The sequence below is a fragment of the Syzygium oleosum genome, unplaced genomic scaffold, assembly GCF_021117445.2.
Source record: "Syzygium oleosum isolate NSW1041296 unplaced genomic scaffold, Sole_v2.1 Sole_v2.11, whole genome shotgun sequence".
Lineage (NCBI taxonomy): Eukaryota > Viridiplantae > Streptophyta > Magnoliopsida > Myrtales > Myrtaceae > Syzygium > Syzygium oleosum.
Window position 1 is genome coordinate 2235335 of NW_026607495.1, and position 26980 is coordinate 2262314.

General features: G+C 40.6%; 4 protein-coding genes and 2 pseudogenes across 4 annotated transcripts; 2 read left to right on the top strand and 4 right to left on the bottom strand.

Annotated features, from left to right (window-relative positions):
* The first annotated feature begins 3070 nt into the window (after nucleotides 1-3070).
* LOC130139371 (uncharacterized) lies at nucleotides 3071-3829 on the top strand. Its single transcript, XM_056316184.1, has one exon. It carries the CDS (start codon nucleotides 3113-3115, stop codon nucleotides 3560-3562), a length of 450 nt encoding a protein of 149 aa, XP_056172159.1. The 5' UTR covers nucleotides 3071-3112; the 3' UTR covers nucleotides 3563-3829.
* A 2595-nt stretch (nucleotides 3830-6424) lies between these two features.
* Nucleotides 6425-7117, bottom strand: LOC115688099 (uncharacterized). Its single transcript, XM_030613840.2, has one exon. The coding sequence runs from the start codon at nucleotides 6980-6982 to the stop codon at nucleotides 6629-6631; it is 354 nt and encodes a 117-aa protein (XP_030469700.1). The 5' UTR covers nucleotides 6983-7117; the 3' UTR covers nucleotides 6425-6628.
* Nucleotides 7118-11335: 4218 nt separating this feature from the next.
* On the bottom strand, nucleotides 11336-12713 carry LOC115688068 (pentatricopeptide repeat-containing protein At1g53600, mitochondrial-like; annotated as a pseudogene).
* A 1203-nt stretch (nucleotides 12714-13916) lies between these two features.
* On the bottom strand, nucleotides 13917-16330 carry LOC115688027 (uncharacterized). The gene is made up of 3 exons (XM_056315806.1): nucleotides 15859-16330; nucleotides 15177-15776; nucleotides 13917-14092 (listed from the first exon to the last, which is right to left on the bottom strand). Exons 1-2 carry the CDS (start codon nucleotides 16267-16269, stop codon nucleotides 15750-15752), a joined length of 438 nt encoding a protein of 145 aa, XP_056171781.1. The 5' UTR covers nucleotides 16270-16330; the 3' UTR covers nucleotides 13917-14092; nucleotides 15177-15749.
* A 2830-nt stretch (nucleotides 16331-19160) lies between these two features.
* On the top strand, nucleotides 19161-21813 carry LOC130139346 (UPF0051 protein ABCI8, chloroplastic-like; annotated as a pseudogene).
* Nucleotides 21814-22357: 544 nt separating this feature from the next.
* LOC130139256 (UPF0051 protein ABCI8, chloroplastic) lies at nucleotides 22358-26175 on the bottom strand. Its single transcript, XM_056315804.1, has 2 exons — nucleotides 24612-26175; nucleotides 22358-22766 (listed from the first exon to the last, which is right to left on the bottom strand). The coding sequence occupies exons 1-2, from the start codon at nucleotides 26124-26126 to the stop codon at nucleotides 22548-22550; spliced, it is 1734 nt and encodes a 577-aa protein (XP_056171779.1). The 5' UTR covers nucleotides 26127-26175; the 3' UTR covers nucleotides 22358-22547.
* Nucleotides 26176-26980: the final 805 nt, after the last annotated feature.

Consider the following 26980-nt stretch of genomic DNA (forward strand, 5'->3'; position numbering starts at 1 on the left):
ATTAATTTTAGGTAAATTTGTCACAGGCGTACCAATTTGGGGTTTTTCGTAATATTAACCCTAAAGAAAAACCTGGCATTGAAAAACGAAACGGGTCGCTCATTGATCTTCGACAAGGACGGATTGACGAACTTGATGAGATATTCATCAGGCACTCTTTTTTTTTATCATAAAATAAACACATAATTATAGTGGAAAAAAAGAAAAAGAAAATTCAAGTATGTGTCAAAGATGCCTTCACATATTCAAGTTCACATTCACTTTGTGTCAAAACTCCAAAAAATAATAAATAAATAAATAAAGATGCCATTTCTTTGGCATTTCACACCTCCAATTGATTTTTCAAGCCGTGCTGATTCGGCTTGGCTTGAGCCACTTGGAATGAGCCTCCTTTGGGGGCTTGGTCCATATTTTCTATAAAGTCAATATATAACAGATAACATATTAATATTATAAAGAAAGAAATACATATAATAAATGAATACTTTATCGAAAGACTCTAAGGTGTAGATTTTGTTTTAAATAAGTGTCTAATGTGAGAATTTTATTTTCCAACTTAAATTTGATTAAGTATCAAAGATCATACTATGAATGACACCACAATGCCTATATACCGACAATTTATAAGCTTGATTATTGGCAACGGATTAAATGAAACAGAAATACACTCGATGCGATATTTGGTTTAATTGTGAAGGTAGCTTGAGGATTCTATTCTAGGTTGGGAAAAGTTTGCATATGATAAGGACGTTTTAGACAGAAAGTCAGACATGATTATCAAGATTGGGGAGGTCTCTTAAATTTTGAGACCAATAAATCCGGGGAAAAAAAATTGAGTGAAAAGAGTGAACATATGCATATGTCTGTTAGCATTAAACTGTGTATGCATCTAATAACTTGAACTTTTAGAGTATAACTGTGGTTCCACAAAATTTTATATGGTTTAGGATCAGTAGGTACTAAATTCAAATCTTTCCAGCTTCATATTTATTGCTCGTATAACATATTTCCATGCTTTAATTTTTAGACAAAGTTTAGTATACACATGAGGAAGAGTGTTAGAATATTTAAATATTAAAGTTTCGTTCGTTTCGCGAAAAATATTACGTTGTTGGAAAATGTTTTCAAGGAAGTCATTTTCCTGGAAAATGTTTTCCAGGAATGACACAATTTTCCGGTGTTCAGCTGAAATCTAAAAAAGTTTCAGAAAATATTTTCCGTTGTTCGTTATGGAAAATATTTTCTTACTTGCACTACTTTTAATAATTTTTTATTTTTATTTTTAAAAAATATTTTTAATTTTTTTTTTTGTTCCTTTCTTCTTCTTCTTCCTCAGCAGGTCGCCGATCGCCGGCCACAGCGGCGGCCAGCGACCGGCCAGCTCGAGCCTCGCTACAGGCCAACAAGGCTCAAGCTCGCCAAATTTCGGCAAGGTCAAGCCTCGCCGGCCTGTGGTGAGGCTTTAGCTCGCCTAATCCGGCGCGGTCGAGCTCGCCTAAGGCCAGTCGGGCGAGCTCGGGCCTCGCCAGATCCGGTGAGCTAGACGAGCCTCCCCCGAGGTCGCTAGACGTCAGCAAGGCTCTGGCGACCTCGGGCGAGGCTTTGGCGACCTTGGGCAAGGCTCGAGCCTAGCCCAGCTCACTAGATCTGGTGAGGCTCGACCTCATCAGCCTCGGGCGAGATCGGCCTCGCTATAGGCCAACGAGGCTTGACCTCACTGGAATCTGGCGAGCTCAAGTCTCACCGGCCTGCGGCGAGGCTCGAGCTCTCTTGTGGCCAGTCGCTAGCCGCCGCCATGGCCGGTGACCGGCCAGAGAAGAAGATAGAAAAGAGAAGGAAAAAAAAATTAAAATATTTAAAATGAATGGTGAAAGAAGGAGGGGGGAAAATGTTTTTCTCTTTTCAAAAGTGAAGGTGTTTTGTCCATTTTCTGAAAAATATTTTCCATGGGAAGTTATTTTTCATGAAACGAACACTGGAAAACTAGGAAAACGTTTTCCTGGAAGTTATTTTCCGTGAAACGAACGAAGCCTAAGTCACATCTTTATCTAATAATTTAAACTTTTATAGTAATTGGGTGTGGTGCCTATCTGTTGGCGGATTGAGCTAGAGATAAGTTCTAAGGACCGAGGACACTGTCTCTCTCTGTGTCAATTGTAGGAACTCATCACCATCGAACGAAGCCACAATACCTCAATGTCACTCAACTTGACCTCAACGATGACGAGATCTCACCACGATTGAGGTCGAGTTCAACATCATGGAAGGCAACAAGGCCAAGGTGGCAACAACAACCATGAAGAGAGATCTAGGGAGCAAAGCCAAGCGGACAAGGGCCAACATTAACACCGATGGTTGGGGGTAGAGAGCGATGGCGACTCCAGGCCAATTAGATTGCAAGAGAGCGACCAAGGAATTTTCTAAATTTGAGAACTGGAGTTTTGTATGTGGTTTAGTAAGATGAGATTATCGATAATCATTGGATGCGTGATAAGTCAACATACGATTTATTTGACGGGGTAAATTGACGCTAAGTATAGACTATGTCCAAGAATCAAACACACTATTGCCTAGATTATGTCAAATAATCACAAGGTTTGGTGGAAACTTCCTCATTTGATCTCAAGTCAACTTCTAGATTCGAGCTCTTTCCCATTGTAATAACATCACTTGATTTTCTTCAAATTTTGGGATCATTCCTCAATATGGTCATCCTCTAGGCTGAAGGCTGATTCCACATAAAGCTTGTCTAGCTATCTAGAAAATAGTATGCAAATATATTATTAATTTTTATTATATAGTTTCTGAACAAATACAAAGGGGGGCTTGAGCTTGAAGCTTGTTTAGTAGCTGAGCCGTTGAAGTTGTCACCATGTCATTTCATTCTGGTCATGCTCAAGCCCGAGAAGATATACGATTAGTCAGTCAAAAATGTCATCCCAGGTGGGTCCCCACGTCCTACGTGTCACCTCTCTCTCTCTCTCTCTCTCTCTCTCTCTCTCTTTCTCTCTAGATTGCTTACTGCTTCTCCATCTTTATCCTCTCTCTCTCTAGCCCAGTCATGAATCCTGACCTCGTCTTCTTCTCCTTCGCCACCCAAACACACACATATATGTTCATAAACCCACACACTCAACAAAACACAAGCAACGACAACTTGTTCAACGTAGCTTCAATCTTCTCTCACCAGAAAGACGCTGATATTTCAAGAATGGGAAACTGTTGCAGAGCTGAATCTTCATCCTCTTCATCCATGATCTGGGCTGGTGATGATTGGAACTCGCTGCTTAATGACGGCGGAGAAAGCAAGAGTGTTCTCAATGATGCTGATGGAGAGAGAGTTTCTTCGTCTTCACACGGGAGAGAGATCAAGATCAAGATCAGTAAGAAGGAGCTAGAGAAGTTGGTGCAGATAACCGAGGCTCAAGGACTATCTCTAGAGCAACTCCTGCCTCTTCTGATTAACAAGAACACATTCGATCGTCATCAGTCGGGTTTCGCGAAGTACGGTGGTCATCGTTCATGGAGACCGGCTTTGCAAAGTATTCCGGAGGTCATCTAAAAGAAGTTTTCTCATCCTTTTCTCATTCTTTTGTTCTTTGTGTGTACATTTTTTTTTTCTATTCTTTTGTTCTTTGTGTGTACATTTCTTTGTGTGTACATTGGACAAGTCATAGATTTAGGTTTTTTTTTCCCAATATGTCATGATTCTTCTAGAAATAGTTTCATAATTTGCTCTAATACTAGGTTATGGTTGGTTTGTGAAAGTGTACTTTTACATTCTATATGTGTTAATGTTGTACATAATATAATTGGGAGATATTATTTGCATTTTAGAACTTATAATTGTAACTAGAAAGGGTTAATCATAGTGTTGTAAAATCTTCCTTCACATCGGTTTGATTGGTTATGCTAACATTTAAAATTAAAAAACCTTGTCTTTTTCTAATAGTTCAAGATTTGGAATAAAAAGGTTGAGCAGTCGATTTTCATATGAGAGGAAGAATGTAAAGGTTTAGGATATAATTTGGGTAGTCATTTTAATATATAGAACAAACGTTTCTCTCGAACTGTTTATCTCTATATAAGTTGAATTTTCGGAATACATATTCATCTCAAATACAATGTGTAGGTTCTTCAAAAAGAAGAGATTTTTTGTTGGATTGACCTAACATTATAAATGAAATTTATATAACTAGGTTGAGGGTGGATGTTGTGAAATTACATGGGATTGATAGATCTTACAATTCAATCTAACCCGAATTAATGATATTACTAGAGATATCGACAAGCAAGGATAAGAAACAAGAGATATTTACTTGTTTGGTCCAAGTATCAATACCTATTCCTCAAGGAGAGCCAATCGCAAGAAATTCGGTAATTAAGTAAAGAACTACAAAGTCACAATCGCTCATCCACTCAAATGTTTATCATCCCTAAATCCACAGTGTTTAGCCTCATGTAATTGCCCGATAAAATAAACAACTAAGAAATACTTCACGGCATCCAAACACTCACGACTTCAGCAAAACAAGCGATCTCAATTGGATGTATTGCACAAATCACCGAGTGAAATCCACGAAGAAACAGCTCCGAATATTCAAACGGCTTGTGAACGTCCTTTTGTGCGACTATAGAACAACTTAAAAACAAAAACCATTCTTGGAGTATATATATGCCTTCGACCCAAAAAGAAAAGTATACATATGCCACGAACCCACATTGAAACTGACTTCACCAAGATAACTTGCACATGAATAAGTGTCCAATTTGAACTTGGAAACAACGGCAAATCCGAGCGTCCAAGAAATCTCGTACTTTCATATTCGGGCTTTGACATACTTTAAAGTGGGTCGGGTTTCATATATTGGGCTAAAAACTCGAGACATATATTAAGAGTGGAGATGATGGTGGGAGTTGCAGGTGATTGCATGAGGAGGCGATATCGGTAGGTGTTTTTCGACGGACCTATGGCTCAGAAATGGTAGGTCCGTGCCTCATATATCGCTCTGGTCGTGCATGTAACATATTGTGCATTACGACGGAAGAGAGAATAGAGGTGTTTCAACTACTCTGTCTTCAAAGATCAGACAATGAACTTGAAGATTGGACACTAACAAAAGAGACGGTCATCCTGCATATCTTACACTTAACATTACGATCCAATCTCTAGCTTCCTTCGATTCGATGCGACTTTTTCCAGATTTGATCTCGAAGCTCTGGTACTAGCAATATCACAAGATCTCTATCTAGATGTACTGAGAGATATTCGTGTTAGAATACTGCGTTGTGTTGAGAAAATTGAGGTGGCAGGTTTAGTCCGTTTTAGTCCTATAATGTTGTGTTTCACATATTCGTCCTCGCATCTTTTCTATGCTATCGAGTCATTAGGACACACGGCGACGGCAAGAAATATGAAAACATTATCGTTTATATGGCACATATAAGATGTAAATGTGGGCTCGGCAGCTTGTTGGGCTCGGTCGGCGCACAAGGTCAAATGGGCAGGCCTGGGTAAGCAATTCCCTTCTCGAGCCTAGCAGTCCGCCGGGTCATTTTTAATTTCATCAATGACAGACTTGGAAAAGAGTTTTTCTAGACCCGGTACTCGATACTGCCCGTTCATTGATCAGATCTAGCCTCTCCGAGATTATTTTTAGGGGGTTAACCATTTTCCCTCCTTGCTTCTTCTCCCCTTTCCACCATATGGAGGGGCACAAAGGAAAAGGACAAAAGGAAAGATGGTGATCTGCCTTGGAAGATGACAACTAAGAACAGACGTGCAATTTGACTTGGAGCTGAGGACGAGGGCAGACGTGAAGCCACTACGATATGAATTTTGAGTCTTAAAAGACATTAACTTGCATTTCTGAGAGATGTTGTCTCCACTCAAAAAGTGTCACATAGTTTAGATCATGTAGACCAAGTACATCTAAACCGTTAATCATGTGGGTCCCCTTTTCCGGGACTCACTTAATCAATGGTTCCAATGATATCGATCCACATGATATATAAATCGTGTAATAACTTCTTGATATACACCATATATTTATTATATAGTACCTATGTTCCAGGCACGTTGAAACGATGCAAACTACCTTGATTGACCCCATGTTCTTTCTATATCGATTACAGCCTCCTACCGAAGATGAAATCGATCCTTCTGAAGCAAAGTCGCCGCGACTCAATCACACATTCTAAGCTATTATGATCAATCTCATTCGATTCCGACATATCGAAGGATTCACCAATCCTAGAAGTTAATAAACCGATTTATTCGCGTGCTAAGTAGTTTGATTTTCATAGTGTGGGGAACTATTCAAATTAGTTTGGTTATTTCTGCTTCTCTTCGGCACCTAATCGTTTGACTATTTGTCTCTTGGGGTCACGTACTTCAATTCATTTCTCAACCACCAAGAAAATCTTAAGCAGAAAATCAAGATTTGAATTGAGTTTGATGAGCTCATGATCTCAAAAAGTTCAAACAAGAAACGAAACATCCTTGTTGGTATGATTTATATGTAATATACAATCCCCTTCCTTTTTTCCTTCTGCAAAGAAAGGTAAATTGAGCAAACACCACCCCAAGATTCTACACAATATGAGACACCAAAACGAAAGGATACTACTACGTGGTAGTTTTGCAAGAAAGAGTTTTAAAGGGTGGAGGCTGATCAATAACTTGGTCTTTACAAGGCCAGACGAGAGCTTCCAAGCTCCTCAATTGACTCATGAGCTGCTTATAAATGGCGAGTCTCGCTTTCGAAATCATCAGCCCCATCCTCTTCCTCGACTTCTTCAACTGCCGCCCGATCTTCACCTTCAACCTGCACAACTTCACTCTCAGGAGCGAGGGCCTCCTCCGAGCATCGGCTCGCTCCAGCACTTTGTAGATCAGGAACTGCGCTTTCCGGTGCTTCTTCTCTTCCGGGTCCTCGAAATCCATCCTTGTGTATGCATACGGCTTCTTCGAAAGAGCCATTGTCGATCCCTGTAATCAAGCTTGTTGGTTGAATTGGCAATGAAGAGGTTGAAGATGAAGGGAGTGTGTTTTGGAGGAGTTTGAAACCAGGGGTGGGAAACCAGCTGGTTTTTATAGTGTAGGAGGTAAACATTGCATCAGTTGATGAAGGCCCAATGCATGTGCACTCACGTTCGTTAGGATAAATCATTAAATAAGTGGAGAAAAAACAACTAAACTTGGCCTGAAAATCTTACATCATTTGGGTGCTAAGATTTGACCTAAAGTTTAATCATAAGATAAAATTGATGTTGATCGGATGAATCAATGGAGACTCCACTTCAAAGACATTATGATGTTCATCAATATTTACTCTTTTTCTTCTTCTGAGTTTCTTCAATGGGTCTAATTTTTCCCGATAAAGAGTGACACGAGGTATACTAAGAAAACCGATCTAAAAAGTCGTTATCTTTGTAGATAAAGCAAACTCTTACTTGGGTGTTAATACATATAAATCATTTATTCAAATGCTCGCATGCAATCCGTCGCATTGCTTGATATTTCAATTTTGCGGATCGGGTTTAAGATATCGATCATAGTCATTCACATTTACTAACAATATAAACACATGGAATCATAGGATTAAAATGAACTTATGCAATATTGTCAATGACACATATTATATTGAATTGGAATAGCATGCATGTAATGCTGAGGAAACTATGAATCCAATAGTCTCCAGCTGTAAGACACCCCTAAGTGGAAATTGAACCAGGCCGGACCAAGACGGCACTCAATTTGATTTATTTATATATTTGCGTTTGTAATGTCCTTTTTTTTTAGTGAATTATGTCGAACCAGTAGAGTTGGAAGCAAAGTCAAATGGCAGGCATGGGGCATGCCATTGCCCTAAAAAAGTTCCATCCGAGAGAAAATATTTTCAAGAAATTGTGAGATTTTCACTGTATATCCTAATAAGAAATTTACGTATATACAAGCTGCTCGTACGTATCTTTTAACGCGATTGATATGATCGCCCACGTCGCCAATAAGGCATGACTCCGCACATTTCTTTTTTCAACGCAAATTAGAGTAATCTTTTTTTATGAGTGCGCTTGTCAACTAGTCCATGTGAAGTGCCAAATCCTTGGGATAGTCAACGTGGTCCGATATCAACTAAGCAAGGAGGCATTTGGCCCGGGCCGCCTGCAGTTACACCTATACAAACCTGCATCATCTCGACAACATTTGATTACTAATTCGATCTATTCATTTAAGCTATATCATAAAGTATATCGAGTAGGGACAAATGTTTTGTTCATTGGAACTACGACAAACCCATCATTAGATAACAAATAAAAAGTCCTAGAATTGAGCTTAGGCAGGCTAGAGAAATTAGTATGGTTCCTGATGTTGGTCCCAACACGTTAGAGGATCATAAGGTCACGACCTTAGTTTCACTAACCTTCGAGGGAAAGAGCTAATTCACGCACCTGCGCCAGTTGCCCCGTCCTAACTAAGCTTCACGTCGAAAAATAAAGAGTTTAGGTATAGCTATTCACAGGGTAGAGAAGGGATAGATCAAGGCCAAATATCAATATACGAGACATTCGTGCTCCATCTCTGCTAACAAAATCCTAATCGAGTCGGCACCGCTCTTTTCTCTATGATCGACTTCATAGACTCGTTTAAAATGAGTCTATTCTCCCGTAACATTTTATGTCGGTCGTTTAATCAATTGAAGATTTTCCAATCGCAATATTATTCATCAAAATGAATTGAAGTTTGTGTTTATTAATTTACCTTGTTAGACTCATATTCACTAGAAAGTTCAAACCGACGACGATGCTAAGGTAAAGGCAATACGAACGAGGCATGCTTGTCATTTCAGAGTGCACGCATCAACACGACATTAGTCTAATCGAAGTGTTTGAAGAGAAAAAAGAGAGATTAGAAGTGACGTATAAAGGGGGGGCAATAGCACGCGTGCATGTCCACAAGGTCGACAACTAAACGTTTGACATTAAAATAAGCAAATCATTGAGAGGTTCGCTTCATTCGTCAACCATCCGAAAACGATAGAATAGACAAGCATATTTAAATGTTGGAGATACTCTCAAGTTCAAAATAAATGCATAAATAAATAAATACATAAATTGCTGTTTAACTCGGGGAATGAGATATGTGAGCAGATTACTAAAAAGTCTTAAATCTATTGCATTTATATCGGTTCAGTACTAAACTTTTCAACAATTTATCAATTTAGTCATTTCAATCAATTTTGGTTGTAAATTGTTGACGTGGATGCTAACAAGGCCACGTAGGACGATTAGCGCAAACGTTGATAATTTTTATAATTTTTTTTAAAAAAATTCTGAAATTTCTTTATAATTTTTTCTTTTTTTCCTTTCTTTTCCTTTTTTTTCCAAGAAGTCCTGCAAGGGTTGCTGGCCGACCCTCGCCAGCCACTGCACGAGGATCACAAGGCCCTCGTTGGCTGATGATTTATAGCAAAAATTGCCCGAAATGACTAAATTGGCAAACTTGTCAAAATGTTTAGGATTAAATTAGTTAATTGAAAAGTTTAGAACTGAATTGGCACAAATGCAATATGTTCGTGACTTTTTTGATAATTTTCCCAATCATGCGCCACAATAACAAAAAAGCAATGAACAAAGTTGACTTTTTTCTAATTTTTTTCTTGGCTTCCATTAACTAGAAAAGCCTTCACCGAATAAGTCTAGAAGAAATAGAAATAATGTATTCGTAAATTACGAGCTTTCGAGTGGTTTGTTGAAGGTCTCTCCCTATTTTTTTTTCTTCTTATTTTTTAGTAATTAACCAGTGAAGATTTCGAGCAGCTGCTTTTTTTTTTATTTTCCTATTTAAAAAAAAATAAAGAAGGCGACTTGAAAACGCAACGTGAAAAATGCATGCCTCAGCCTCTTTGACTTTTAATTTCTAAGTGTCGTCAAAGGCACGCTCAGCCACGAGCAGAGGAGGAGAGCCTGTGTGGGAGGGTGTTCGGTTTTTTCGGATGTGGTGTACTTTCGAAAAATAAAAGAGATAACCACATAAATGGTTCGTGAATTTTGACCTAACAGATAACGTGATCTCTAAACTTTTAATTTATTCAATGTGGTCCCTAAACTTTAGCCCAATGTGCAATGTGGTTATTGAACTTTCAATTTATTCAACGTGCCCCTCAGATTTTTTGTATATGTTTATATGAAATTGTTCGGTGTTGTTATTTCATTAATTCAATTTCACGAACAACATTTAACATTTTTCTAAAGTTTAGGAACTAGTTTGAACATGCATCAAAAGTTCAGGAATTATATTGAACAAATTTAAAGTTAAGGAAAGACATTACACATTGGGTTATTAAACAAATCAAAAATTACGTGCAGGTGAGAGTTATAATTTGAAATCTATTATAAAAATCGAATATGGTGATTGCAAATTTCGAAATGCGGGGAGGGTATTTGATACGGGAAGTAAAAAGGTGTCTAATTTGGTGTTCGAGTGGAGACATTTTAGCTTAGGCATGATTTGAAAGATGCTACAAGACCCGTGGGCGGTTGGATAAGAATGATGCACACCTAACCCGTTTGGAATCTTGTGCGCAAAGTTTCTGGTTTTTTTATATTCACCAGTATATAGATTGATTCCATCATTTAGCACCTACACTTCATCAAAACAAAATAATAAAAAAAAATAAGCCAAGTCATCTTTTAGAAGGATGACAAATTCAGCAATTAATTTTGAATTTATGGATTTTATTGATTCAAATAAATAATAGGTTTTATTGGAAACATAAAGTTGTAAGTACACATTTTAAGAGGAAAATGTGTAAGTATCATGATATTTTTCCCCTAGTTGGATTGGGGTAAATTGTTTTATGTCCTATAATGATCTCATGTGTTCTAAGTGGGATTTATTTTCTCTATATAGTGTAAAAACCCAAAACCACTTTCAATGACAAATTTTAGGTTTAAAAATTTGAAAACCTGTGGATCGATATGCGATAAATAATATCGAACTATTTCTAATAATGGGCAAATCATAATTTGAAGGGTCGCATAGCAAGAAGGATTGTATATTTTGTACCCAGAAATATGAATTTTGTTTCCATGCTGATAAAATTTCAATAAATGTAGGTAAGTGTCGAAATACCCTTGGTAAAAAAAAATCAACTATGACTTTGGCCTTGTTTGTTAACTTTGCTTTTATGAAATTATCGACTATTTTTATATATTAGGCAAATAAGTGATTTCCATATTAACTTACCAACTTTTAGCTATATACTAATCGATTGGGCGATAAATAAAGATTGGTAAACAACTCAGAACGAGGGTTAGTAACCTAACATGGTCAGAAAAATCATGCTTCCACATGAGTGCATGCATAGAGAATGGCAAGAAATGCAACTCCATTGGGCTCATGGCTTGCACTCTGCATCTTTTTGAATAATCTGAGAGCTTCTGTACCAAATCCATTTTGAGCAGGAACGCTTCCACACTTTGAGTACATCAATATGAATGAGTTCTGCATAGAAAGGACATGGCTCCAGGTCCATCTTCACAGCTTGAACATGAATCTGCACACCATAATTCAGCGTTGCCAAACCAGCAGAAGCCCCTAGCACGAGCTGCTCAATTGCTTTCTGAAGCATTTCAATTGTACCAATGGAATGCCTCCTCAAATTCGCCATTCTTCACAAAACCAGTCGTCATGGCCGTCCAGGCAATGTCATCTTTTGCAGGCGATGTCTATCGATCATTCCATTTCCAAAAAATCCTGAAATAATGGTTGTCCAGGAGACTGCATGCATCCCTCCTCGGCATCTTTGCAAATAGACGATAGGCTTCTTCAATACTATCATTCTGGACATAAGCAGAGATGAAACTATTCCATGTGACTTCATTCCTTTTAGCATCATCTACACAGCCAAAACTAGAGTACATTTTGATAATGGAATTTCCTATAAACAAATCAAATTCAAGTCCAAGTTGAAACACTGATCCGCGCATCCAAATGCCTTCTTGGGCACCTCCCAAAGTCACCAGAAGCTTCAAGCAAAACAGTAAGTGTCGTAGGATTCGCCCTTACCGTTCCTTCCTTTCTCATATCAGAAAAAGATCAGAACTGCATTCGAAATGCCCTATCTTCATATACCCATTAGTCATAGCAGTCTAAGATACAACATTTCGCTCCGGCATCTTGGCGAAGAACTCTCCGGCAGCACCAACACCAACATTCTTGCAATATCCGTCCAGCATAGAGCTCCAGGAAATGACATCTCTTTGTGCTATACCCTCAAAAACCCAAACCGCATCTTTTCGAGTTGCCTCCAACTTCAAATACCCACTTATCAATGCGTTCGAGCACACGGGATCTCGCCACTTGACCGGCATCGAAAGGTAAAGTTCTTTCGCTTCGTCTACCTTCCCTGCCCAAACAAACCCTGTAATCATGGCACCGTAAGAGACCGTATTGCGGTCAGGAATCTCGGCGAACAACTTACAAGCTTTATCAACATTCCAATTGTTGCGAATGCAAGGCAGTGATCATAGCATTATACGAAGCAGTATCTCTCGGGCATTTCGTCGAACATCTGCTGGACTTTACGAATCCGCCCATTGTCTGCATACACGGTGAGCATGGCAGTCCAAGAAATGGTATTCTTCAAGGGCATCCGTTAGAAGACGAACTCAGCTTCTTCGACACGACCGTTTCTTCCATGCTTCATGATCTGGGTGTTGCAATAAACGAGGAAGCTACTCGGTCTGTCGCTTCCTGTTGCGGCATTAGTAAAAACACGACTCCGGACACAAATTGAGACATTCCGATAAGAATCGTTACATTTTCATAATAAAAAAATAGTATAGTCGCATTGAAAACTTTTGACTATGGTATGAAATAACATAAATAATTGAAACAAAATATTTTTCTACCCTCTATTCTCATCCACGTTCAGGAGGCATACACCACAACCACCATGCTTTTCCTGTGCAGCTACACTACAATGTTCCAATGTGTAAATAAGTAAAACTTAAATACCCTAGCATTACAGCCTATCGATTCCAGTAGCCACACCATCCCTTGGAGAAAAGAGGGTATGCAAACCTTCAGCTCTTCGCCCCATCAGACTCGACCCCGTCCAACAGGTGGAAACACTCCAACTTAACTACACGAGAGGAATGGAAGACGGCCCAGTGATGGCAGCCACTTCTTGCGGCCGCTGCGCTTCACACCTGTAAAGCCCCTTCATTTCCTTTTTCATGCAATGTGCTTCCCGCCTTTCCTCCCTTCACAGCAGCCTGCATTTATATTCAGATGAACATCTTAAACGATAGGATACAATTGAAGGAACCACTCTCTCTCTTAAGGGCCAGAAATTGAATTACACCATACAGAAGTCCTCTCCCTCTAGTCAAAGCAACAATGTTGCACAAAGGGATGAAACTCAAATGGCTTAAAAAAAAATTGTCGATAAGAAAAACAAAGAAGAAGTGGGTACTTACCTTGCGCTCTTTCTTCTCTTCCTTTGACTCTTGAACTTGTTTCCTCCTAGGCTGCTCATTCCTTGACACACTGCCACCCTGAATCTTTTCCGCTGAAGATTTCATGCTCCAAGGCAAATAGTCAACAGGAAGTTTTTTCTTTTCCGTTGAGGGGAATTAACGGATTCGCACCTAAAGCAACAGAAATTATACCGGCCAATATCTTCTTTCTGGCTACCTCAGGTGGTTCAATTTTGCCTGGGTGATTATCAAGATTCGAATATGTAGAGACCATAGTTTCACAGTCCCACACCTCAGATTCATCACTACTTTCTTCAAAAATAACTACTTCTTTGTCGTCATTCTCATTTTCATACTTGTCTGCATATTCCACACAACGACGGATCAAATCTGCAGCAAAATCCTGTAGCTGTTTGCTTTTCACTTCATTTTCCTTCAATAAATCAGCTGGAACTCTATAATTGTCATCAATTTCCAAGTCATCCACAACTTTGTCATCAAACGCCTGTTTGAGTTTCAGAGCAAGGGATTCATCTTCTTCAGCCATATAACCACCATAACCATCATCCTCAATATCCTCAGATCCATACTCCTGACGTTCAAGCTTCAAACAATAAAAGAGAAAAACATCAGATATCAGTGAAAGAAACGGATTTAAATCAGTTCAACTATCAGCTGAATAGTACTAGCTCATGGGAATTCCGCTACCACTAGAGAAATTTCAGCATTTAAGAAGGCGAAACGAGCACGGAGGAGACAAAGAGTAATAAAAAGAACTTGTCTGAGTTACTGTCGATTCCCATGTCTGATGAGGCTACAACTCAGGCCAAAATGCACAATTTCCAACAATTTCCAGCATCTTATGAACCAAAAAAGCAACTAGTTTCATCTGAACTTATCTTCAGACTTTTCCCACAAATTCAGCGGACAATTTTATCACAAGGTATGCTCAACATCCATTCAGACCAGTATAAGTACTCACAGAAATAGAGTCAAAGACACCAACATCACAAGGACTCGGACAGTATACGGTAGCGTTAATGTGCTCTGAGTCGAAGAAGAACCTCATGGATTAGGATGATAAGGTCCAACCAATACTCTTTTTTTTTTTAAGCAAAAGCAGCCCAACCACACAATTTCAAAATCTCCTAACAAGTGCATGCAGAAAATCACCTCAAGGCTAGGTCTTAGAAGATGGCAGGAATCTTGTTACACAGACCATACCAGCAATATACTCTTCTAAAAAGGGGAGAAAAGGTGTAACCAAATCCAACCACAATGGTTAGAGAGAGAGAGACCGTAGCTAAAAATCAGTAAGGCAGTCCAACTAGGGTAATGGATTGTCAGCCCATCAAGTGCACTTTTAACAACAAAGCACAAAATGTCAAGTGATATCCAACAAATTATATCCGCCTCTGCCATTATCCTGCAGTCAGGCAGCAGACTAAAAGGAGGATTCACCATCATTCACCGAAAAGGGAAGCGACAGCAGAATCTGTGAATCTAATATCCGCAAGCTAAGAGCTGAAAGCATGTCATTTCGACTGTCGGTGTTTATGCATTAAACCAATTCGTTCTTTTTCACAAACTTGTCGGAGAGACAGTTTTATCAGCTCATCCACTTATCAAACCAATTATCAAAATCTAGAAAGCATATACTGGCATGAGGGAAAATTAAAAAAACTTACAAGATCAAATTGCTCATCCAGCAGACGACGTTCTTGTGGCTTCTCGTCGTCAAAGTCGTCATTTTTTCCACAAACCGACTTCTTATTTCATGAGGAAAGCCATTGTCAATTTGTCTCTCTTGACCAGCAGGAGTGTCTGATCCATTAATGACTCTCCCCATCACTTCAGGCATCCCGGAATATTGCAAATTTTCCTCCACAATACCGTCCTCGCCTTCAAGATGGTTTGCTCAAACAACAAAATCTTCTTCCAAGTCCTCAACTTCAGAGCCAAACCGCGAGAGGTCACTATCATCGAGTAATGCAGCGACTTCAGGATCAATGGCTTTCTGTACTCTCACATTAACACTATTGGCTGCAACACTATAAATCGATTTATCGTGAGGATCACCTTCTGCTTTATGAACTTGTGCACGCGAAGCATCGTAAGCCCGAAATCAAGTAAGTTGAATATAGTTGGTCCTCATGAAGCATATCCCAAACACTGAGATTAGGGAAGTTTCTAGGCTAAGGATAAGACAGGGGAGGCCGCTCAAGGTCAGGTTTTGACTCTTCTTCTGGTCGAAAATCATTCTAGCAGAACACCCACCATCTCAAATGCTGCACATTTACATTAACCTTAAACAAGAACACTAAGATTTGCAAACAAAACAGAGAATACCACAAAATCAAGGAGACCAACCTTGACATCTTTCGGAACCAGATCAAGCCTGGCCTTAGGATTCTGATAAAAAGCAGAACCGCCGCCTTTATTCCTAATCTCCCTCAAATGCCACAAGTAATTATACCCATCGTCAGGAAACCCGAGCTCCAGAATCTCCCTCCTGATATGGTCCGGCAACCGCGACGTCGACATAGCGCCATCGTCGCTGCTGCCACCACCGCCGTCGTCGCAGTCGCCGGGCGCGTCCGCGATCATCGACATCGGATCGTCATCGCCGTCGTCGTTGCCGGCGTCCGCCGAGGTACCGATCGAGCAGGGATTGTTGTCGACGCGGACGAAGATGCGGTCGTCGCCGGGAGCGTCGTCGGCGGAGGAGTCGCGGGACATCAACCGGAAGGTCGCCGACTTCTTCGTAGTCTTGCGCCCCATTGTTTCAGACAATTCGTCGAACGGGTTGCAGTCGAGGAAGTACCAGTAAGGAAAACGCCTAAAGCCCCAGCGGAAGCAGATGACAAAACAAAACCCCAAATTGCTATAGAAACAAATTTACCCCAAATTGATTTTTTGGACATTAAAAACCCTAGATTGATATATTTATGATAAATTTACTCCAAATCTAATTTTTTTGCAAACCAAAAACTCCAAACTGGTATATTTGTGATAAATTAAGGCTCCATTAATTTCCGTTTAATTTGATTAATATCACGAAAAATCACAAATTAATATACTTATGACAAATGAATGATAGAATCACAAACTGGTACATCTATCAACTGCCGATTGTTCTTACAGGTGTCAGATCTGAGCTTGTTTAACATGTTTATGTTGTCTCCGTACGGTAATGGTGTTGGGGACGCCGAACCTTGGCGCACACCGCCGAAAGGCAAACCGTAACTACAGATGAAGATCACGCCATGTGCTCAACACTGATGAAGATATATGATTCGGTGATCGGCCACCAATCCTGTTGCTTGGATGCAGTCGCAGATATATTCTCGAAGGATAGGCATGCGATTATCTTTGTCAACCATGCTTTGATGATGTACCTTGATTTCTGATTTTTGGTTTGTTTTGGAGTTTTTAAGGCATGTCTTGTTATGGTGACTTTTGAGATTTCCTTTGGATTGTATCATATATCATTTTGGTAATGCATAGAAATCTCTTTTGACAAAAAAAAAATCCCGCTTGTTATCCAATTCAGCACTCTAATGGTGAAATTTAACGGAAACTAACGGAGGGTGAATTTGTCACAGGTGTATAAGTGTAAAGTTTTTGGTAATAAAAAAATGGGAAAAAACCACAAAAAACCCCAAACTTTGCCACCCGTGACACATTTACCCCGAACTTTTTTTGTGACACCAAAAATCCCAAACTTTGCTTTTTGTGATACATTTACCCCAATGTATTTAGTCCATGGACAATTTCGTCTTTTTTGCTTTTTCTTTTTTTTTTTCCTTTCCGGCGAGGGCGTCGAGCGAGGGTCGTCCTCGCCTAGGCGAGCGAGGGCGGCCCTTGCCCGACTCAGGCGAGGTCGACCCTCACCCGACGCCGGAGAGGGTCTCCCTCGCCTGAGTTGGGTGAGGGCCGCCCTCGCTCGCCCAGGCTAGGGAGACCCTCGTCCAACGCCAGCGAGGGTCGCCCTCGCCAGATCGGGTGAGGGCCGCCCTCGCTCGCCCGACGCCGGCGAGGGGGGCCCTCGCAGGAAAGGAAAAAAAAAAAGAAAAAGCAAAAAAGACGAAAATGTCCATGGACTAAATACATTGGGGTAAATGTGTCACCAAAAGCAAAGTTTGGGGTTTTTGGTTTTACAAAAAACAAGTTCGGGATAAATGTGTCACAGGTGGCAAAGTTTGGGGTTTTTGGTGATTTTTTCCCTAAAAAAATTAGTTTTGAATGAATTTGCCATAAATATATCAGCTTGGATTTTTCATTATATTAACCCTTACTAATTTCATATTTTTAGTTTTGCTCATCGTAGCTTTTCCATGTATAGTAAAGGCAAGATGTCTTTTTTTATTGTAAGTTATTACTTCCATAAATATTTGTTTTGTCGAAAAATAAAATTTCCAAAAAAAAAACATCTACTTCTTTTCTATGTTGTCGATTAAATTTATGGATAAATTGTAAAGTAGATGAAATTTAATTAAAATTAAAACATTACATAAAGTAAGAATTTTTTTTTTGAAAATGCCGGTGAAATTTCATTATTTTGGATTGATGAAAATTAATATCATCCATGAATTGTTTACAAAATATATATATATATATATATATATATATATATATCAAGATATCTCGTTGTGTATGATTTTTTAATGTAGTCCTAGATTTTCTTTTAAACATATTACATGCTCTGTATAAAACTATCTCGCCAATATAATAAGGAAAAAATATAAATTTTTTGATTTAGTAGATAAAGAGACTTGATATATATTTTAAACTAATAAAATTAATAAAAAGTTCACCAAGAAAGTGAGCTTTTGATATGAGAGGGACAAAAAATAAATAGGCTATTATAAGATCAATGATAAAGAAGAGACCTTTCGGCTTTATACTATATCAAAGAATGTCTTTTCTTCTTAGTATCAGTAAGATAATTTTACACGGATCATGTAAACGTTATAGGAATGTCTAAGAATTCACTTTTTTTAATAGGCTAAAAAACAAAACTTGTGAAATGCTTAATTATGGTAACTATTTAAATAAAAATAGATAAGAAAAAAGAAAGAAAGAGTGAAGCCATTTCCTAAAACTTTAATTGAAAGATTGATGGCAGTTTTGTCTTTTCAATATAAATGGGGTGGATTTAGTCTTTTAGGCTGTGTTTGTTTTCGGAAAAATATTTTTCCGGAAAATATTTTTCGCGTTTTCCGGTGTTCGGAGGCGGAAAATGTTTTCCGTGGGAAAATATTTTCCAAACCCACCCCCAAGCCCTTCACAATTTTGAGGAAGTCATTTTCCGGAAGTCCGAAGCTTCTTCTTCCCTATTTTTTTTTTTGTTGCTTCTGCTTCTTGCCAGTCGGCGGCCAGCGACCGGCGAGCTCGGCCTCGCCAGAGCCTCGCCGATGACCTTGGGCGAGGTTCGCCGACGTCCGGCGAGGCCCGAGCTCGCACGGCCAGCGACCTCGGGCGAGGTTCAGGTCGCCGGATCTGGCGAGGCCCGAGCTCGCCGGCCGTGCGAGCTCGGGCCTCGCCCGGACGCGTCGGCGACCTGGGCGAGGTCGAGCTTGGGCGAGGTCGCGGGATCCGGCGACCTCGGGCGAGCTCGACCTCGCCCAGGTCGCCGGCCGGGCGAGCTGGGGCCTCGCCGGCCTGTGGCAATGCTCGAGCTCGCCTCTGGCTGGTCGACGGATGTCGGCCGTGGTCGGCAACCTGCCGGAGAAGAAGAAGGAAAAAGAACACAGCCGGCGGCGATCGTTGCCGAACACCGGAAAATATTTTCCGAAACTTTTTCATATTTCAGCCGAACACCGGAAAATTGTGTTTCCGAAAAACATTTTCTAGGAAAATGATTTTTGGGAAAATATTTTCCAAAAACACAATATTTTCCGCGAAACGAACGGAGCCAGAGCGAGGAAATAGCACCGCTCTTACATTAATCTCTTATATATTCTAATTTAAAATAAAATTTTCCCCATACTCAAAAAATCTATCATATATAATTACAGTCGCAGCTAAGATAATTTTCACTTCTGTGTTCACTTCGCCGCCGTGGTGTTGTATTGTGCCGAGGGTGCGGAGATCAAGTACTCCACGGTGCAGAACTGGTACGCCGGGATGAGGAAGGGAATGGAGGGATCTACAATTTTGTCACAAATAGGGCCTTTGCGCAGGAAATCGCTCGAAGATATCTTGGACGCAGGTGGAGACAGGGTCTGCCATTACTTGGAAGTACCCAAGTGTAGTTTTGGAGGGTGATGATACTGTGGGTGAGTTCTATTCTGTGGCATTGACTAATAATCATCAGCAGGCAGATACAGGAACAAAGATGATACACAAGGGGAAGAATACCAGGAGTAGAATTATTTCGAAGGGTATTTCGGCTGGATTCTCTAGAAATTGCTATAGGGGGCTTGCTCAGGTCCAGTCGAAGGCGGAAAATGCTCGAAATTCTTCGCAATGTGATTCCATGCTCATTGGCGACAAAGCTGCTGCCAACACCTATCCGTATATGCAGGTAAAGACATTTCTGACTATTCTGTTGAACAGCTTGGTTACTGATTATGCTAGTACTAGTTAGTCATTCTATGCAGTATGGTATGTCATTATCGTGTTGATGACTTCACTGGGATCTGAGTGGCTATTTTTCTGAAGTACATTGATGTCATTGACCAAGTTCTTGTGAGTTCATTCTATTAGTTTTCCGGTTTATCAATTAAGGAAAAGCTTTATAGGAAAGACATCTAATAAGAATGCGGTTCGCATACTTCGTTCTATTTTTAATGTTCAGTCAGGGCACCTTCCATACTGGTTGGTGCCGTCCTTGTTGTAAAGACTGAATGGTGGGGTTGTCAGATGACATTAAGAGTGTGTTTGTTTCGAGATTGTGTCCGTAGGAAAAGTGCTTTGGTCTGGGAATAGTTCATCGACGATGAAGGTAACAGTTTCAGTGTCTAATGTGTGGTCGAAAATGGTTCTATTTCCTTAAAAAGTTATTGAGATTGTCCATCTGGTAGACATGCGGTAGAGACTTCTGACTCCTAATTGTCAATACCAATGGTGATGAGAGCACTACGTTGATTGTGGGCCATGGGCCACCAGTTGATGGCATTGGTGGCAGCATGCAGCCAATATTTTGGGAATCACTGCCTACGGGTGGTGGCAATAACAGGGTTTCAGCCAAAGTCAGTGAGAGTGGTGGAGCATTAAGCTGAAAGTGTTCTGGAAAAAAGAAATCTCTCTTTATAGCAAAAAAACTACTTTCACAAACCGACTTTTTAACCTGTGCAAAACAATCAATGAGAAAATTGTATTCTTCTGATTTTGAGGTTAGAAATGGGACCTTTTACCTTTAGTTTGTTCGTTTAGGTGAATATCTTGGACATTTGATTTTGATACCCTTTGGGCTGTCCAAGATGACTTTCTGTTATTACCCTGATGAGGCCGCTGTATAAATCTCTGGCATTAATGGCATTTGCATCGAAACAATCTTGTGTTTTCTTTTTTATTTTGCCTTTGTAATTTATTTGGAATGGATTGGATTAGACTTTGCCTAGATGCCCAAACCACAAGGGCGATAAATATGACTATAAAATCCAAGTAGTGACCGTATAACAGTAGGATTGCCTATATAAGGCAACTTTTAAATGGTCATTTCTTTACTTGATTCACTTCCTTCCCCGGAAACTGAGGTTTCCCTTCCGACAATCCAATACTGCCCTGAACTGAATATTTGACTTGTGGAGATACATTAGGAGATATTTTTTTTATCCAGGGCTTTACCATATTGGATAAACAGCTTTGGATTTTAAGAGCTCATGGTGCAGTTATTGATAGTCTTGTCTGTCTATTGTCAGCACTAGTGGAAATGTGGCAACTGATTATTTAGTCTCTGTAATATCAGTTAACTAAACAGTATTCTTATAGATATTTGGTGAATATGTTCCTTTTACTTTCTTGGTGCCTCACCATACTGTTAAAGAACTCGTCAGATGCTTACTTTGACTCAGCACGTACTGCTTGGATGATTCTTTGGTGTTGCATTTTGTTTGCCAGGCTTTTTAGCTTCTCTCACTGTATTTGCAATGAAATAGTTAATGATTGGTGGATCGCCAGTGTTTTGAAGGCGCCAGTAACTGATTACTATTATATAAAACTGCTGCAACAATTGAGGCACTTCGAAAAGTTCATCCTGGAGAGTGCTTTTCGGAATTAATTTTGAATGTAGGCTGCTATGGAGGACTTCAAAATGGTGTTTTCACCTATCTTTATGTTTTCTTGATCTTATCCGGTTATACCCTTTAATGCAGAAGCCTTATATATATCTGTTAAACGTGTTCTCGTTTAGAACATGCTCAAAGTAGTTTTATTTTTGCCAGAAACTGAGCATCGTCCTGCAATTAGGACTAGTTTCATCCTGCGATTATCCTGCGATTATCCTGCAAATGTTGGTTTCAAATGCTATCAAAGTCAACATTTAAAACATCTTCAAATAATAAAAAAGAAAATTATCCAGTGTTAAATTTAGTCAAAACAACTAAAATTTTTGAACCTGGCCAAAATAATTGAATCAAACAAGATTAGGGGATAGAGTAGAGACGTGTGTTTTATGTGTTGCAAATAGACAGCGCATCCTTGCATTAATCAGCCTTCTTCCTCCTTTGATACATCTTCATATAGGTCAGTAGCTTTTTCTCTCGTGTAGCTCTGACATGTGCATACAAAGGGGGGAAAACAGAGAGATCAATGAGAAATCTCTGGCCTTTTTTGCACATGTCCAAGCACCAGTAAAATGCCTGTAACTCTGGCAACCTAAGTTCACCAAGAACAAAGAAACAAAAGAAAAAGACCCAACAACTTTGGAAAACCATTTTGATTCAAAATTATGGTGACAGTGCTCCTTAGATGGTGCATTTACATTATTAACCCTTGTTCAAAGAAGCTTGCCAGAAGCTCACAGAGGATCACATAGGTGACTTTTACATGCACAGTCTATATGTAAGTAACAGTTACAGCCAAAATTTACAAGACAAGAACTTTGCCACCGCCTAACCCACCGATCCCTCAAGCTTCAAGCTCATGAGTTGGTGCACCTCGGCACCGAACTCATCGGGGAGCTCGTTGAACACGTCGCGGCAGAACCCGGAGATCATGGCGGCCATGGCTTTCTCGTAGTCGATTCCCCTCTGCTGGAAGAAGAATAGCTGGTCCTCGCCAATCTTCGAGGTACTCGCCTCATGCTCGATGCGAGCCGTGGGATTTTTAACCTGACAGATGGAAAACAAACGTTTATGCATTCAAGGCAGCCAATAAGACAAATGGATACGCTTTAAATGTGTGCAGATGTTTATGCACTTTGAACAAAAGGGGGAAAGAAATTCCCTGGTCAAACAAAACTAGTCCTAATCGCAGGACGATGCTCAGTTTCTGGCAAAAATAAAACTACTTTGAGCATGTTCTAAACGAGAACACGTTTAACAGATATATAAAGGTTCTGCATTAAAAGGTATAACCGGATAAGATCAAGAAAACATAAAGATAGGTGAAAACACCATTTTGAAGTCCTCCATAGCAGCCTACATTCAAAATTAATTCCGAAAAGCACTCTCCAGGATGAACTTTTCGAAGTGCCTCAATTGTTGCAGCAGTTTTATATAATAGTAATCAGTTACTGGCGCCTTCAAAACACTGGCGATCCACCAATCATTAACTATTTCATTGCAAATACAGTGAGAGAAGCTAAAAAGCCTGGCAAACAAAATGCAACACCAAAGAATCATCCAAGCAGCACGTGCCGAGTCAAAGTAAGCATCTGACGAGTTCTTTAACAGTATGGTGAGGCACCAAGAAAGTAAAAGGAACATATTCACCAAATATCTATAAGAATACTGTTTAGTTAACTGATATTACAGAGACTAAATAATCAGTTGCCACATTTCCACTAGTGCTGACAATAGACAGACAAGACTATCAATAACTGCACCATGAGCTCTTAAAATCCAAAGCTGTTTATCCAATATGGTAAAGCCCTGGGATAAAAAAAATATCTCCTGATGTATCTCCACAAGTCAAATATTCAGTTGGATTGTCGGAAGGGAAACCTCAGTTTCCAGGGAAGGAAGTGAATCAAGTAAAGAAATGACCATTTAAAAGTTGCCTTATATAGGCAATCCTACTGTTATACGGTCACTACTTGGATTTTATAGTCATATTTATCGCCCTTGTGGTTTGGGCATCTAGGCAAAGTCTAATCCAATCCATTCCAAATAGATTACAAAGGCAAAATAAAAAAGAAAACACAAGATTGTTTCGATGCAAATGCCATTAATGCCAGAGATTTATACAGCGGCCTCATCAGGGTAATAACAGAAAGTCATCTTGGACAGCCCAAAGGGTATCAAAATCAAATGTCCAAGATATTCACCTAAACGAACAAACTAAAGGTAAAAGGTCCCATTTCTAACCTCAAAATCAGAAGAATACAATTTTCTCGTTGATTGTTTTGCACAGGTTAAAAAGTCGGCTTGTGAAAGTAGTTTTTTTGCTATAAAGAGAGATTTCTTTTTTCCAGAACACTTTCAGCTTAATGCTCCACCACTCTCACTGAGAGTGGCTGAAACCCTGTTATTGCCACCACCCGTAGCCAGTGATTCCCAAAATATTGGCTGCATGCTACCACCAATGCCATCAATTGGTGGCCCATGGCCCACAATCAACGTAGTGCTCTCATCACCATTGGTATTGACAATTAGGAGTCAGGACCCTCTACCACATGTCTACCAGATGAACAATCTCAATAACTTTTTAAGGAAATAGAATCATTTTCGACCACACATTAGACACTGAAACTGTTACCTTCATTGTCGATGAACCGCATTCTTATTAGATGTCTTTCCTATAAAGCTTTTCCTTAATTGATAAACCGGAAAACTAATAGAATGAACTCACAAGAACTTGGTCAATGACATCAATGTACTTCAGGAAAATAGCCACTCAGATCCCAGTGAAGTCATCAACATGATAATGACATACCATACTGCATAGGATGACTAACTAGTACTAGCATAATCAGTAACCAAGCTGTTCAACAGAATAGTCGGAAATGTCTTTACCTGGATATACGGATAGGTGTTGGCAGCAGCTTTGTCACCAATAAGCATGGAATCACATTGCGAAGAATTTCGAGCATTTTCCGCCTTCGACTGGACCTGAACAAGCCCCCTATAGCAATTTCTCGAGAATCCAGTCGAAATACCCTTCGAAATAATTCTACTCCTGGTATTCTTCCCCTTGTGTATCATCTTTGTTCCTGTATCTGCCTGCTGATGATTATTAGTCAATGCTACAGAATAGAACTCACCCACAGTATCATCACCCTCCAAAACTACACTTGGGTACTTCCAAGTAATGGCAGACCCCGTCTCCACCTGCGTCCAAGATATCTTCGAGCGATTTCCTGCGCAAAGGCCCCTCTTTGTGACAAAATTGTAGATCCCTCCATTCCCTTCCTCATCCCCGGCGTACCAGTTCTGCACCGTGGAGTACTTGATCTCCGCGCCCTCGGCACAATACAACTCCACCACGGCGGCGTGTAGCTGATTCCGATCATAAGACGGCGCGGTGCACCCCTCCAGATATTCCACAAAACTCCGGTCTTCCGCCACTATCAGGGTCCTCTCGAATTGCCCGGTCTCCATCGCGTTTATCCTGAAATAAGTCGAAATCTGCATCGGGCACTTCGTGTCCTTCGGTATGTAACAAAACGACCCATCACTAAACACCGCAGCATTCAGAGCAGCATAGAAGTTATCCTCGCTAGGCACGACCTTCCCCAGATACTTCCTGACAAGATCCGGGTATTCCTTAATCGCCTCGGATATCGAACAGAAGATCACGCCGGCCTTCTTCAGCGTCTCCCTGTGCGTGGTCGCGATGGAGACGCTGTCGAGAACCGCGTCGACCGCGACGTTCGCGAGCCGGTTCCTCTCGTTCAGAGGGATACCCAACCTGTCGAAGTACTTGACCAATTCCGGGTCGGCCTCGTCCAGGCTGTTCAAGGTGGGTTTCTTCTTGGGTGCCGAGTAGTAACACATGTCCTGGAAGTTTATGGTCGGGTACGCGTTGTCCGACCACTTGGGCTCCTTCATCTTCAAGAACCTGTCGTAGGCGCTCAGCCTGAACTCGAGCATCCATTCGGGCTCCCCCTTGAGCTCGGAGATCAGGCGCACGGTCTCCCTGGACAGCCCCTTGGGGATGGAGAACGAGTCTATGTCCACGTTGAACCCGTACTTCTTGTTGTAATCGTTGAAGCTCAGGATCTGGGCGATTTTCTCGTCGTAGCTGGAGGCGGTGGCGGTGGCGGTGGCGGTGGCGGAGGTGGAGGGGGGGTTACCTGAGTCGGGCCGCCTCGTCGTCTCGTAGCCCACGTCGGCTCGGACCCGGAAGCAGCCGCCGCCGCCGCGGCGCCGCCGCCGACCGGCCGTCGACGGCCTCGGGGACGGGTGCCGGAGGAGGAGGCCGGCGGCGGCGTACCCTTTGGCGAATCTTGGCGGGTCGGAGGGCTGCGGCGGGGGGGCGGCGGCGGCGGCGAAGCGGGAGGAGATGCCGTTGGCGAGCAGGGACGCCATGGTGGGTGGTTGTGGCTGAGAGAGAAGGCGAGGAAGGAGACGAAAGTGAAAAGCAATTTTGCGTTTTTTATAAATTTCAAATTTATTGTGGTGGCTTCCGTTTGTTTCTGTTTTTTTTTTTATTTTTTCTTTTCTTTTTTCGAGAAAATTAAAGAATATGCCTGAAAATGCGGAGGGGCTGTCGCGTGCGCGCCACGTACCCTCTCCAGATGATTTCGGGTGGGCCCGGCCCGATGTGGCGCGAAGCCCAACTCCCAAGTGCCCTTTTCATTAGGGAGGGTGGTTGAGTGTCATTAATCGATGTAAAGAAATCGGCTAAAATTAGGTCCGTGAACTTATGCCGGATGTGTAATACGATTTCTGAACTTTTAATTTATTTGATGTGTCTCTTAAATTTAGCCTAACGTGTAATGTCGTCTCTAAACTTTTACAGTAACTGTTTAATCAACTCCGTCGATTATTATATCCCGATAGCCAATCTAGTTTCTGGATTATCTAATCGATAGACTAAATTGAATATGTAATATTAGTTTAGGAATCACGTCGAACAAATTAAAATTCCAAGGATGACATCGCACGCTGTGCTAAAGTTTAGGGATCACATCGCACATTGAACCTAAGTTCAAAGACCATTTATGTCATTTTCCCAAAAGTATTTGTTGAGATAGAATGGGAAATTATGCATACACATGTGGAAAGAGAAATATATTACAAGGTTTGATTTTTTTTTTATAAAGTAGTTTATAAGATCCGAACCCCTTATCCATGCTTGGTTACAAAAAAATATCTTTATCCGTTACAAAATGTCAAATCAAAATATAGCTGTCCAATATATCTTCTACTGATCTAAAGAT

Coding starts and splice junctions, on each gene's coding strand:
- LOC130139371 (XM_056316184.1), top strand. CDS start 3,113: ATGTTCATAAACCCACACACTCAACAAAACACAAGCAACGACAACTTG.
- LOC115688027 (XM_056315806.1), bottom strand. CDS start 16,269: ATGGGGCGCAAGACTACGAAGAAGTCGGCGACCTTCCGGTTGATGTCC. Junction 15,777..15,858: donor TGGTTCCGAAAGATGTCAAG/GTTGGTCTCCTT, acceptor GTAAATGTGCAG/CATTTGAGATGGTGGGTGTT.
- LOC115688099 (XM_030613840.2), bottom strand. CDS start 6,982: ATGGCTCTTTCGAAGAAGCCGTATGCATACACAAGGATGGATTTCGAG.
- LOC130139256 (XM_056315804.1), bottom strand. CDS start 26,126: ATGGCGTCCCTGCTCGCCAACGGCATCTCCTCCCGCTTCGCCGCCGCC. Junction 22,767..24,611: donor ACACCTATCCGTATATCCAG/GTAAAGACATTT, acceptor TCCATCTGTCAG/GTTAAAAATCCCACGGCTCG.